Here is a 14,150-nt window from a genome sequence, read left to right as displayed (position 1 = left end):
ATCACACGATCAGAAGCTGCGTGTAAAAACAGCCCCTGGGGCTCAGGTCACCTGGAGTCACAGTGATCATTCCACCTGCAGCAGAGCTGGGCCCCCCCTTGCCAACTGCACCCCTACCTTCCATGAGATCTGGTGGGGTCACAGCACCCAGGGGACTGTGGGAGGGAGACCCCTGGCCCTCTCTGCCCTCGGGACAGAGAGCAGCCACCTGACCTGCCTGGGGACCCCAAGCTACCTCCACGCTCTGCCCCTTGGCTCCCAGGCACCTCCCCGGGGAGGAAGCAGGCCCTGCCAGGCCCCCCATTCAGGCCCAGAGCCTCGACACCCGAGGTGAAAGGTCAGGTGACGGAGCTGGTCCTCACTCTCCCCGCAGCGGAGCCCAGGCACCTGCACACGTGCGTGTCCATGGCATCTCCCGGCGTGACCACACCCCTCGTCACCCTGGCTCCTCTGGGCCGAGCACCTTCTCTCCCCACACTGGCGTCCATAGACACCGTCCCCACCTCACAGGGGCCACGTGTGACACCATCTCACCGGGGGCGGGGGCAGGAGCCATGAGAGATGCCACACAAGCTGAAAGTCGACTCAGAACGCGGTTTGAGAAAAGCTTCCCTGGGTCCCTGGACCAGACCAGGAGGTGGGGGTGCTTGGCCCAGGGTCCCTGGTAGGAGCACCCCCCTACTTGGCACCCAGAGCCAGTGAGAAACCAGGACCTGGGCTCCTGACCCACCGGACACGCCTGGCTTCTAGCAGCGTCCCCAGCGCCTGCTGGTCTGCAGAGCCCCGTTCACACTGAGGAGTCAGCCTGAAAACCGGCTTCTGCAGGAGGAGGACTGCAAGCTGCCGCACCTCCAGAAGCCAGGGCGTGGGAGTCGGACACCCCAGGTGGAGCCTGGCCCCCAGGTGGGGTGCGGGTGCAGTGCCCCAGGTCCGCCTTGGCTGCTCCCGCGTCTGTCTCCTCCAGGTCAAACCCCAGCCCAGCTCCATGACACCTGCTGCAGGATGCTCCCCGGGCACAGGCGCTGAGTGCTAACACGCCCCTCCCGCCCCTCCAGCCCTTGGCGCCCCCACGGGCACAGGCTGGGGCCATGGGCACCAAGCCCCCGGGCAGCTGACGGTTCAGCACCAGGCACAGGCAAGCATTCCCTCCCACCTGAGCAGCCCTGCCCGAAGGTGCCAGCACACAGCAAGCCTGCTGCAGAGGAGGGGGTGGGGACTCGGGGGCCAGGAACCTAGCGGGGTGGCCCAGCCATGGGGCAGCACGGGGCATGAAGCCTGGGCCCTGCTTGGGGCCGAGTGCCCGGTCAGCCCCGGGTCCTGCGCCACACTGCGCCCTGGCCCCAGACCCTCGGCGTGCGCTGGGTGCGCCTTCCAGCTCAGCGGCTCCCACCTAGCAGACCGTCCCTCCCCTCCCACTATGTCTCTCGGAGGAGCCCTCCTCCCCTGCTGGGGGCCCTGGTATAAAGGACACAGGTGGCTCCTCAACTAACGCCAGGCCAGGACGAGGCGCTGGACACGCAGTGGGTGCAGAAACACTTGGCTGGGTCTGGGGTGGCGGTGCGGGGTCTCCAGACAGCGAGGGGGAGACCAGGGGACCAGGTCCCGGAGAACACGACGTGGGGAGAAGCCAAGGAGCGCCCCCAGGTTCACAGGGGGTTGGGGGCCGAGGAACAGTTAGCGGAAAGTAGTTAGTGTGAGTCACTCAGTCGTGTCCAACTCTGTGCGACCCCATGGGCTGTAGCCCGCCAGGCTCCTCTGTCCATGGGATCCTCCAGGCAAGAATACTGGAGTGGGTTGCCATTCCCTTCTCCAGAGGATCTCCCCAACCCAGGGATCGAATCCGGGTCTCCTGCATCGCAGGCAGACTTTTTACACTCTGAGCCACCAGGGAAGCCTCGGGGTGTCCTAAAGGGCACGGTGGGGAGACCAGGGAGCCTGACCACCTCTGCCCTCCCCTACTGGCTCCACTTCCAGGCCTGTGAGACCCTGACTCAAGCCTGGGGTGGTAGGGGCACCAGGGGCCGGGGAAGGGGGGGATATGCTCAGGAACCGGCCTCCACTTCCAGAAGGGCGGGCGGGCTCTGCCCATCAAACAGCCAGGCCAGCTGCCAGCGCCATCAATGATTAACGCCTGCTGTGAAGGTGCCGCCCAAACCGCCGGGAAGTGGTTGGGAACCCGGGAAGGGCAGGGTGGCTGGAGGGCAGGGCAGGGATGGGATGGGATGCACTCCCGGGCCCCCTCCCCAAGCCTCCCAAGCCTCCCCCCAGTGTCCAAGCTTCTCCCACCCAGCAGGAACGCGGGTGGAGGTGACTCGGGGAAACTGAGGCAGGGGGTTGCTCCCTGGCTGGCGGCGGGGGCAGCCGGGAGGAGGCAGCATCTTCAAGTGTTGCTCTGCAGCTCTCAAGAGGCGGGGTTTGGGGAAGGGGTGTCGGAGAGGGCGAAGGAGAGAGGAGTGGTCCCGGGGGCTCCTGGCCTGGCAGGAGGGACGAGGAACCTGGGGGCCCCTCTACCCGGCCTTCCACAGATGGAGGCGGGGGTCCGGGCCAGTTGGGAGGCTGGCTGCTGCGGGAACCCTGGGCCCGCCGCCAGTGCAGGCGTCCCCCCAACCAGACAGCCCCCTCCAGGCCTGTGAGCAGAGAGGCCAGGTGACCCCGCCATGCCCCAAGCTAGAGTAGGCGCCGCCTCACGGTGAAGAGCCTCAGATGAGGACTAGGGGCAGCAGGCAGGAAGGCCAGGCAGGCAGGGGCAGTGCCCCGGCGGCGGCCTCTTGCCCCGACCCCGGCCGACGCGGCAGGCCGGGCGCGCACAGGAAGGGCTGCTCTCCTCTTGGCCGGAGCAGGGGTTCCCCGACCAGGAGGGGCACAGGATATCCTGGCCTCCTTCCCCAGCTGCGCCTGGGACAGTGTGCCCAGCCCCATGGGACTGTGGTTCTCACACCCACCCGGGCCCCGGCCCTTCAAGGCTAGGCTCATCCTTCCTGGGCCGGAAACCCAGCTCGGCCTGGGTCGTAACAACCATCCTGCTCATTTCACAATCGGCCTCACCAAGGACAGAGCTCTCTCTCTGCTACTATTTCGGACCCTGCCAGAGCCACAGCGGGTACTGTCCACCCCTCTTCTCGGCGCTGCGACCAGCCTCTGGCCACTCAGCCCGGGCTGTCCCTGCCGCCCAGCTTGAAACCAGGTGCCCTCGAGAGACTGGCCAACCCAGAGAGTGTCCCGTGGCTTTTGCCAATCTCCTAGAGAGGAGAGGACACCTTCCCGGGCCCCAGGGAAGCCATGTCCCCTGCCCAGCCAGGGTCCACCTGCAGCCCCACCCTGCATGGGGGGCTGCACCCGCCTCTTACGAACAGGGACACGAGTGGGAAAAGACCAGCCCAAGGTCACCAGGCCACCCGCAGGGCCTCGCCTCCCCAGCTCTGCTTCCCCACACGGGGAAGCTGCTGGGCCACTGTCCCCGGAGGCCGCCACAGTCCCCAGAAGCCACCCTGGCCCTACAGCTCCTGGGAGGCTGGGCAAGGCAGACCGTGCTGAGCAAACTTCCGAGAGCTAAACAATCAGAATCAGGAAGAAACCACAAGTGCAGGCAGTGACTTCCTCTGGGGCGCGGCGGGCCCTCTTCCTCCACAAGGCACCGTGGCCGCCAGGGAGCCAGGGCAAGGCAAGCGCCCCCGGGTCTGCAACCCCTGGACGCGAACTGGTGGCGTGTCTGCAGGCCCCTCACTCAGCAGCCCTCGGGGGATGTGGAGGCACTGCTAACCCCCTAAGCGGCACTCTGCCTGGTCCTCCCATCTGTGCCCAGATCTGGCACACAGGGTCCCAGGCCAGAGAGGCAGCTGAGCAGGGTCTGCTTCGGGACTGGCTGTGGGCTCCCCCACGGTGGGCACCTCGGGGCGCCTGGGGCCCAGCACGTGAGGGCTGTCTGTGCAAAGCAGCTCCCACGAGCCTGCTGTTGGTGGGGTGCTCACATAGCCAGCATCAGACGGGGTGCGGTCCCCCAGGGTCGGTACACACTGACATCCCCCAAACATCAAGACAAGCCTCTGCTGCTGCAGCCAAGGGCAAGGCCGCCCTCTCTGCAGAGAGCCATGGCCACGGCGAGGCACCCTCTGCCCCCGTGGGAGGCAGGAAAGGGGGTGGGGAAAAGGCTGGAGGACCGTGGCCCCTCTGCTCCTCTGAGGACACTGCCTCCAGGCCTGGCCCTGCTGCTCTAGAAAGGCCACCCCGCCTGAACCCCTAGTACCCCCTGAGCTCGGAGGGGAGAAGGTGAGGGATGCAGGCTGTGTCTCCCACCTCACCGCGCCCGCCAAGACCCTGCTTCACGGCTGCCCCTCTGCTCTCCGGGGTCCCAAGGACGGCCCTGGGCACCCTGCAGCCAGGGGTCTCCCGGCGGCAGGCCAGCCAAGGTGGGAGGGCCGAGCACCCACCTTGACCGATGGGAGGTCGGGGGAGGTCCCTCCGGGCAGCCCCCAGAGCAGCCCGCGGATGCCAAGCCCAGGCTCTCAGGCTGGCACCACACGGAGAGGCCACCGACCAGGCTGGGCCAGGTGGGGGCAGGGCCAGGTGCTGCCAATAGGGCCCGGCTCTGGCCTGGCGCACAGCTTCCTCCGATTCACCAGCGACCAGCAGAGTCAGGGCCCCCCTCTCTCCTCTTGCCCCAGCCTTGACCCCTCCAGGCCCCTCTGCCTCAACCCAGATTTCTAGGAGCCGGGTCAGGTTCACATGGGGCCGTGGGCACCCCTCTCGGCCATGCTGACGCCTCAGCCGCAGCACAAGGCCGGCCACCATCTGCGAAAGCCCTGGTCTGCTGGCCTGGGAGACCCTCCTGTTGGGGGGCACCAGGACCCTGTCTTGTCTTGTTTCTCAGCCCCCCTCGAACTCTCTCCCCTGCATACATGTCCTCTTGAAAGGATTAACACCTGGGCCAGCCCCGCGGGGCCCAGCAGACCAGCCCTGGGCACGGGCACTGCTCCCAGCTGGCTCCCCCACCCACACACATGCCTGGGCAGCGCCAGCGGGGAGCTCCCCAGCCGCGCAGGGTCAGACCCACAAGGCCCTGAACTTCACCTGACAGGCTCCCCGCTGTTCTGTCTTTCCCATTAACCCTTCCCTTCCCTCCCGGCGGGTCGGCGTCCCTCCGGCAGCAGGTGGCACAGGGACTTCGCTGCCCGTGCGCCCTCCCCAGCCCCGCGGAAAGCCCCGGCCCCTGCCGGCTGGCAGCGATACTCACACGGCGAAGTGGTAGACGAAGCACTTCCAGCCGGTGGGGCGCTCGAGGAAGTTGTAGACGCGGCCCTGGATGTGAGTGCGGGCGAGGAGTGGGCGGCGCGCGCTGTAGATGGAGACGCGCGGGTCCAGGCTCACCGGCGGCCGCGGGCCAAGGTCGGCGGGGGGCGCGGCCGGCGCTGCGGGCGACGCGGGGCCCGGGGCGCCAGGCGGGGCGATGGGCGCGTACAGCGCGCTGCCTGCCGGGCTGCCCTCGGCCAGCTCCAGCGAGAAGGGGCACTTCTTGGCCAGGCCCGCGCTGCCCCGCCGGGCTCCCGGCAGGCGGCCGCCGCCCCAGCGCTTCCTCTCGGCCCTGGGAGGGGAGGTGGCCGCGGCCATGGCCAGGCAGGGCCCGCGGTGGGCGGCAGGAGCTGCGGCGAAGGCGGGCGCCCGGGCGCAGTGCGGGGGACCGCTGCTGCCAGCCCCACCGGGGCCGCTGTCCGCCGGCCCGGGCGTGGGGGGCGGGGCCGGCTGCCCGCGGCCGGTCCCGGGGTTGCCGAGCCCCGCCCCAGGCCGGACGCCCCGCCCCTCACCAACCTGTGCGCACCCGGCACCCCAGCCCGCCCGGCCCGGCCCCGCCCCGTCTGCGCCCACCTGCTCGCCCGCCCTCTCCACCTGCTCGGCCCGCCCCATCCCGCGCTCCTTGCTTCTCCGCCCCGCCTGCGCCCACCTGCTTGCCCACGCCAAGCCCACCTGCACGGCCTGCGCGAATCCTCCACATAAACCATCAAGGGAGGCTCGGGGTCCGCAGGGTGCAGGGACCGCGAACTGCTTGGGCAGGGTGACGGGGTGGGGCGTGGACACCCACTTCACCAGCTCTGAGTCCCTCCACAGAGGGTGGGGGGAGGAGGGGCGCGCCGGGAGGATGGCGGTGAGGCCCCGTGAACTATCTGAGCCCCCCTGGGTGCCCCAGCGCGAGCTGCAGGCAGAGAACGCAGTTGGGTCGGTGTCCGATGGGCCAGTGAACTCTGGAGGCCAGACGGGAGCGTCCGGGCCCTCGTGGGTCAGCATCCGGCCCGCTGGGGCGCCGTGTGCTCCGGAGGATGCGGGAGTTCCTGCAGGCACCGCTGCCCCAGGGCTGCCTGGGCAGGTCAGGGGAGGGGCCTTGGAGAACCGCTTTCTGGTCCTCCTCGCCCTCTGGACAGGGTTCCTGTGGTGCCCTGTCTCCCCTGAGTGGCGGTGATGTCCAGGTGGACCAGAAGGATTGCATGAGTCCCCTACCCAGCACTGGCATTTGAATCTCTGCACATTGACTGGCGTCAGGGTGGAAAAAGGATGTCAAGCAGAAAAAAACAGCCTCTGTTAGGACATTGCCCTGGGCAGAGGAATAACTGCCCACCACATCAGGGACCCTTCCCAGGTTTTGGCTGAGCACCCTGGGCTGCTTTATCTCATGTACTCTCCCATCAGAAAGTCAGTTTTATGGAAGACTGAACCTGTGAAGGCTTGAGGAGAAAAAAAGAGGGAGCAGTAGATGAAACAGAGTAATGGGAGTTTTCAGGTGAGAATATTTGATGAACTTCCCAGGTGGCTCAGTGGTAAAGAACCCGCCTGCAATGCAGGAGACACGGGAGATGTGGTTCGATCCCTGGGTCGGAAAGATCCCCTGGAGGAGGGAATGGCAACCCACTCCAGTATTCTTGCCTAGGAAATACCATGGACAGAGGAGCCTGGTGGGATACAGTCCATGGGGTCGCAAAGAGTCGGACATGACTGAGCCACTGAGGGCTGAGACTCTGCAAATACAGCTCAGAAAGTGGAATAGAAGAGAGAGGGCTTCCCTGATGGCTCAGCGGTAACTAATCCGCCTGCCAGTGACGGAGACGCGGGTTCAATCTCTGATCTGGGAAGATCCCACGTGCTGTGGAGCAGCTAAGCCGGGCGCCACAACCATTGAGCTCGGGCTCTAGAGCCGGGAGCCGCGACCGCTGAAGACCTGCGCCCTGGAGGCCCCGCTCCACAGCGAGAGAAGCCACAGCAGGGAGAAGCCCAGGCAGCAGTGAAGACCCAGCACAGCCAAAACTAAATAAATAAATGAAATTATCCCAAAAATTTTTAAAAAGGAGCGGATTTGGATCAACATTTAAGTTTAGAGAATATCAACACCTTTCAGGAAAACTCTTGTTTGCTTCCTTTTTTTCTTATATTTTCCTCAAATACAGGAACCAGTTAGACTACCATTCAAATGTGAACAGAAAGGCAGTATCCAAAATATTAACACTGATTCAGCTATGGTGTAGTTATTAGTGTTACCTAACTAGGCATTTTGAACATATGTTTAAAAATTAGTGCTTTTCTGTTGGTGGGAATGTAAATGATACAGCCACTATGAAGAATAGTATGGAGATTCCTTAAAAACCTAGGGATAAAACTACCATATGACCCAGCAATCCCACTAAGGGGCATATACCCTGAGAAAACCATAATTCTAAAAGACGCATGTGCCCCAGTGTTCACTGCAGCACTATTTACAATAGTAAGGCATGGAAGCCAAAGATGGAGAAGCTCTATACAGTCAGCATAAACAAGACCGGGAGCAGACTGTGCCTCAGATCATCAACTCCTTATTTCCAAATTCAGACTTAAACTGAAGAAAGTAGGTAAATCCACTAGACCATTCAGGTATGACCTAAATCAAATCCCTTATGACTATACAGTGGAAGTGAGAAATAGACTTAAGGGAGTAAATATGATAGACAGAGTGCCTGATGAACTATGGACAGAGGTTCGTGACATTGTACAGGAGACAGGGAGAAAGACCACCCCCAAGAAGAAGTAATGCAAAAAGGCAAAATGGCTGTCTGAGGAGGCCTTACAAATAACTGTGAAAAGAAGAGAAGCTAAAAGCAAAGGAGAAAAGGAAAGACATACCCATTTGAAGGCAGAATTCCAAAGAATAGCAAGGAGAGATAAGAAAGCCTTCCTCAGCGATCAGTGCAAAGAAATAGAGGAAAACAATCACATGGGAAAGACTAGAGATCTCTTAAAGAAAATCAGAGATACCAAGGGAACATTTCATGCAAAGACAGGCTCAATAAAGGACAGAAATGGTATGGACCTAACAGAAGCAGAAGATATTAAGAAGAGGTGGCAAGAATACACAGAAGAACTGTATAAAAGAGATCTTCACGACCCAGATAATCACGATGGTGTGACCACTCACCTAGAGCCAGACATCCTGGAATGTGAAGTCAAGTGGGCCTTAGAAAGCATCACTACGAACAAAGCTAGTGGAGGTGATGGAATTCCAACTGAGCTATTTCAAATCCTGAAAGATGACGCTGTGAAAGTGCTGCACTCGATATGCCAGCAAATTTGAAAAACTCAGCAGTAGCCACAGGACTGGAAAAGGTCAGTTTTCATTCCAGTCCCAAAGAAAGGCAATGCCAAAGATGGCTCAAACTACCACACAATTGCACTCATCTCACATGCTAGTAAAGTAATGCTCAAAATTCTCCAAGCCAGGCTTCAGCAATACGTGAACTGTGAACTTCCAGATGTTCAGGCTGGCTTTAGAAAAGGCAGAGGAACCAGAGATCAAATTGCCAGCATCTGCTGGATCATCAAAAAAGCAAGAGAGTTCCAGAAAAATATCTATTTCTGCTTTATTGACTATACCAAAGCCTTTGACTGTGTGGATCCCAATAAACTGTGGAAAATTCTGAAAGAGATGGGAATACCAGACCACCCGACCTGCCTCTTGAGAAACCTGTATGCATGTCAGGAAGTAACAGAACTGGACATGGAACAACAGACTGGTTCCAAATAGGAAAAGGAGTACGTCAAGGTTGTATATTTTCACCCTGCTTATTTAACTTATATGCAGAGTACATCATGAGAAACACTGGGCTGAGTGAAGCTCAAGCTGGAATCAAGATTGCCGGGAGAACTATCAATAACCTCAGATATGCAGATGACACCACCCCTATGGCAGAAAGTGAAGAGGAACTAAAAAGCCTCTTGATGAAAGTGAAAGAGGAGAGTGAAAAAGTTGGCTTAAAGCTCAACATTCAGAAAACTAAAATCATGGCATCTGGTCCCATCACTTCATGGCAAATAGAAGGGGAAACTGTGGAAACAGTGGCTGACTTAATTTTTTGACTCCATAATCACTGCAGATGGTGATTGCAGCAATGAAATTAAAAGACGCTTACTCCTTGGCAGGAAAGTTATGACCAACCTAGACAGCATATTAAAAAGCAGAGACATTGCTTTGCCAACAAAGATCCATCTAGTCAAGGCTATGGTTTTTCCAGTAGTTATGTATGGATGTGAGAGTTGGACTATAAAGAAAGCTGAGCACTGAAGAATTGATGCTTTTCAACTGTGGTGTTGGAGAAGACTCTTGAGAGTCCCTTGGACTGCAAGGAGATCCAACCAGACCATCCTAAAGGAGATCAGTCCTGAATATTCATTGGAAGGACTGATGCTGAAGCTGAAACTCCAATACTTTGGCCACCTGATGTGAAGAGCTGACTCATTTGAAAAGACCCTGATGCTGGGAAAGATTGAGGACAGGAGGAGAAGGGGACGACAGAGGATGAGATTACTGGATGGCATCACTGACTCAATGGACATGGGTTTGGGAGGACTCCGGCAGTTAGTGAGGAACAGGGAGGCCTGGCATGCTGCAGTTCATGGGGTCACAAAGAGTCAGACAAAACTTAGTGACTGAACTGAAGGCATGGAAGCAACTTAGATGTTCATCAACAGATGAATGGATAAAGCTGTGGTATATATATACAATGAAATGTTCAGTTCAGTTCAGTTCAGTCGCTCAGTCATGTCTGACTCTCTGCGACCCCATGAATCGCAGCACACCAGGCCTCCCTGTCCATCACCAACTCCTGGAGTCCACCCAAACCCATGTACATCGAATTGGTGATGCCATCCAACCATCTCATCCTCTGTCGTCCCCTTCTCCTCCTGCTCCCAATCCTTCCCAGCATTAGGGTCTTTTCCAATGAGTCAGCTCTTCCCATCAGGTGGCCAAAGTATTGGAGTTTCAGCTTCAGCATCAGTCCTTCCAATGAACACCCAGGACTGATCTCCTTTAGGATGGACTGGTTGGATCTCCTTGCAGTCCAAGGGACTCTCAAGAGTCTTCTCCAACACCACAGTTAAAAAGCATCAATTCTTCGGCACTCAGCTTTCTTCACCATCCAACTCTCACATCCATACATGACCACTGGAAAAACCATAGCCTTGATTAGACGGACCTTTTACTCAGCCATAGAAAGGAATGCATTTGAGTCAGTTCTAATGAGGTGGATGAACCTCCAGCCTATTATAGTGTGAAGTAAGTCAGAAAGAGAAAAACAAATATTGTATATTAATGCCTATATATGGAATCCACAAAGATAGTGCTGATGAACCTGTTTGCAGGGCAGCAATGGAGACACAAGCATAGAGAACAGACTTGTGGACCCAGCGAGGGAGGAAGAGCATAGGCCTAATGGAGAGAGTGTCATGGAAACGTGTACATCACCATACGTTAAATAGACAGCCAGTGGGAATTTGCTGTGTGACTCAGAGGGCTCAAACCAGTGCTCTGCGACAACCCAGAAGGGTGGGATGGGGGGGTTGGGAGGTGGGAGGGAGGTTCAAGAGGGACGGGACATATGTATACCTATGCCTGATTCATGTTGATGTATGGCAGAAACCCACACAATATTGTAAAGCAATTATTCTTCAATTAAAAATAAATAAATGTCAGTTTTGGTTTAAGATGGCAGAGAAGAAGGATGTGTGCTCACCTCCTCCTGCAAGAGCACCAAAATTGCAAATAACTGTTGAACAACTGTGGACAGGAAAATGCTGGAACCCCCCAAAATGATACCGCATGTCCAAAGACAAACGAGAAGCTGCAGGGAGATGGTATGATGGGTATAATCACAATAAAATCAAAACCCACACCCACTAGGTGGGCAACCCACAAACTGGAGCACAATGCCAAAGGAGTTCTCCCACTGTTGTGAAGCTTCTGAACCCCACATCAGGCTTCCCAGTCTGGGGATCCAGCAAGGGGACTAGGAATCCCCAGGGAATCTGATTCTGATTCTGAAGGCCAGTGGGATTTGATTACAGGCCTTCCACAGGACTGGGGGAAACAGACTCCACTCTTGCAGTTCAGTTAGTTCAGTTCAGTCGCTCAGTCGTGTCTGACTCTTTCCAACCCCATGGACTGCAGCACGCCAGGCTTCCCTGTCCATCGCCAACTCCCAGAGTTTACTCAAACTCATGTCCATTGAGCCGGTGATGCCATCCAACCGTCTCATCCTCTGTCGTCTCCTTCTCCTCCTGCCTTCAGTCTTTCCCAGCATCAGGGTCTTTTCAAATGAGTCAGTTCTTTGCATCAGGTGGCCAAAGGATTGGCGTTTCAGCTTCAGCATCAGCCCTTCCAATGAATATTCAGGACTGATGTCCTTTAGGATGGACTGGTTGGATCTCCTTGCTGTCTAAGGGACTCTCAAGAGTCTTCTCCACTTTTGCAGGGCACAAACAAAATCTTGCATGCACCAAGACCCAGGGGGAAGGAGCAACGACCCCACAGGAGACTGAAGACCTGCCTGGTAGTGTTGGGGGGTCTCCTATGGAGACGTGGGTCAACAGTGGCTCGCTGCAGGGACAGGGGCACTGGCAGCAGCAGGCCTGGAAGGGGCCCCTTGGCATACATCCTTTTGGAAGTCACCACTAAGTCTACCCATAGACCTGATAGACCCCATAGACCCACAGACCCCAGGGCTGGGTCACCTCGGGCTAAACAGCTAACAGGGAGGGAGCACAGCCCCACCCGTCAGCAGGCGATTGGGTTAAAGCTCAGTGAGCGCAGCCCTGCTCAGCAGAGCAAGACCCAGGTTCTCCCGCCCAGGCCCTCCCATCAGGAAGCCTACACAAGCCTCTTAGCTGCCTCTATCAGAGAGCAGACAGAAGCAAGAAGAACCACAGTCCCACAGCGGTCAGAACTAACACCACATTATAGAAAGTTAATCAGGACAAGAAAGCATAAAATTATGCCCCAGATGAAGGGACGAGATAAAACCCCAGAAAAACACCTAAATGAGGTGAAGATAGGCAAACTTCCAGGAAAAGAATTCAGTATAATGATAGTAAAGACAAATCCAGGATCTCAGGAAAACAATGCAGAAGATGCAAGAAATGTTTACCAAAGGCCTAGACAAGCTAAAGAACAAGCAAACTGAGAAGAATAACACACTAAAAGGAATCAATAGCGGATGAGGCAGAAGAATGGATAAATGACCTGGAAGACAGTGGTGGAAATTGCTGCCACAGAACGGAGTATAGAAAACAGAATGAAAATAAATGAGACAGCCTAAGTGACCTCAAGGACAGCATTAAACACACCAACACTCACATTCTGGGGGTCTGAAAAGGAGAAAGGACCTGAGAAAATATTTGAAGAGATAGTAGCTGAGAATGTCCCTAACATGGGAACGGAAATAGTCAACCAGGCCCAGGAATCACAGAGTCCCAGGCAGGGTAAACCCAAGGAGAACACAGTGACACATAGCAATCAAACTGACAAAAATTAAAAACAGAGATAAAATATTAAAAGAGACAAGGGGAAAATGACTCATAACAAACAAAGGGACTCCATAAGGTTATCAGCTGATTTCTCAACAGAAAACAGAAACTCTACAAGCCAGAAGGGAGTGTCACGATTATTCAAAGTGATGGAAGAGAAGAACCTACAACCAAAAATCCTCTACCCAGCAAGACTCTCACTCAGACTCGACAGAGAAATCAAGAGACAAGCAAAAGTTAAGAGAATGCAACACCACCAAACCAGGTTTACAACAAATGCCAAAGGAACTCCTCTAAGCAGGAAACACAAGAGAAGGGAAAGAGCTACACAAAACAAGCCCAAAACAATTAAGAAAATGGCGATAGGATCATGCATGCTAAGCTGCTTCAGTCCTGTCTGACTCTCTGTGACCTGTAGGGCTTCCCTGATAGCTCAGCTGGTGAAACATCTGCACACAATGCGGGAGACCCCAGTTCGACTCCTGGGTTGGGGAGATCCCTGGAGAAGGGATAGGCTACCCACTACAGTTTTCTTGGGCTTCCCAGTGGCTCAGACGGTAAAGAATCCACGTGCAATGCGGGAGACCTGGTTTGACCCCTGGGCTGGGAAGATCCCCTGGAGGAGGGCATGGCAACCCACTCCCGTATTCTTGCCTGAAGAATCCACTTGGACAGAGGAGCCTGGCAGGCTATAGTCCATGGCATTCTCCAGGCACGAATACCGGAGTGGGTTACCTTGCCCTCCTCCAGGGGATCTTCCCGACCCAAGGATCAAACTTCTGTCTCTAATGACGTCTGCATTGGCAGGCGGGTTCTTTACAGCTACTGCCACCTGGGGAGCCCAGTGGGATCACATTGTTGTTGTCCAGTGGTTCAGTCATGTCTGACTCTTTGCAACCCCACAGACCGCAGCACGCCAGGCTTCCCTGCCCTTCACCATCTCCTGGAGCCCACTCAGACTCGTGTCCATCGAGTCGGTGATGCCATCCAACCATCTTGTCTTCGGTCGTCTCCTTCTCCTCCTTCCCTCAGTCTTTCCCAGCATCAGGGTCTTTTTCAGTGAGTTGGCCCTTTGCATCAGGTGGCCAAAGTATTGGAGCCTCAGCTTCAGCATCAGTCCTCCCAATGAATATTCAGGGTTGATTTCCTTTAGGATTTCCTTTTAAGATTGACTGGTTTGTGGGAATGCAAACTAGTACAGCCACTATGGAGAACAGTGTGGAGATTCCGTAAAAAACTGGGAATAGAACTGCCATACAACCCAGCAATCCCACTGCTGGACATACACACCGAGGAAACCGGAATTGAAAGAGACGCGTGTTCCCCAATGTTCATCGCAG

At 56.7% G+C, this 14,150-nt stretch overlaps 1 protein-coding gene across 6 annotated transcripts in view; it reads right to left on the bottom strand.

The window, feature by feature from the left end:
• KCNQ1 (potassium voltage-gated channel subfamily Q member 1) overlaps positions 1–5,719 on the bottom strand; it is a 364,825-nt gene extending 359,106 nt beyond the window's left edge. For all 6 annotated transcript variants that reach the window (XM_081533328.1, XM_081533326.1, XM_081533327.1 and 3 more), the window contains exon 1: positions 5,231–5,719. In XM_081533328.1, coding sequence (XP_081389454.1) covers positions 5,231–5,604 — 374 coding nt within the window. In that variant the 5' untranslated portion in view covers positions 5,605–5,719. The remainder of the gene's footprint in view (positions 1–5,230) is intronic.
• Positions 5,720–14,150: the final 8,431 nt, after the last annotated feature.

Source organism: Giraffa tippelskirchi, chromosome 10, assembly GCF_054371585.1.
Source record: "Giraffa tippelskirchi isolate mGirTip1 chromosome 10, T2T-mGirTip1v1.2.pri, whole genome shotgun sequence".
Classification (NCBI taxonomy): Eukaryota; Metazoa; Chordata; class Mammalia; order Artiodactyla; family Giraffidae; genus Giraffa; species Giraffa tippelskirchi.
The sequence above is the reverse complement of the archived record's forward strand: the minus strand, read 5'-3'. Positions and strand labels throughout refer to the sequence as shown.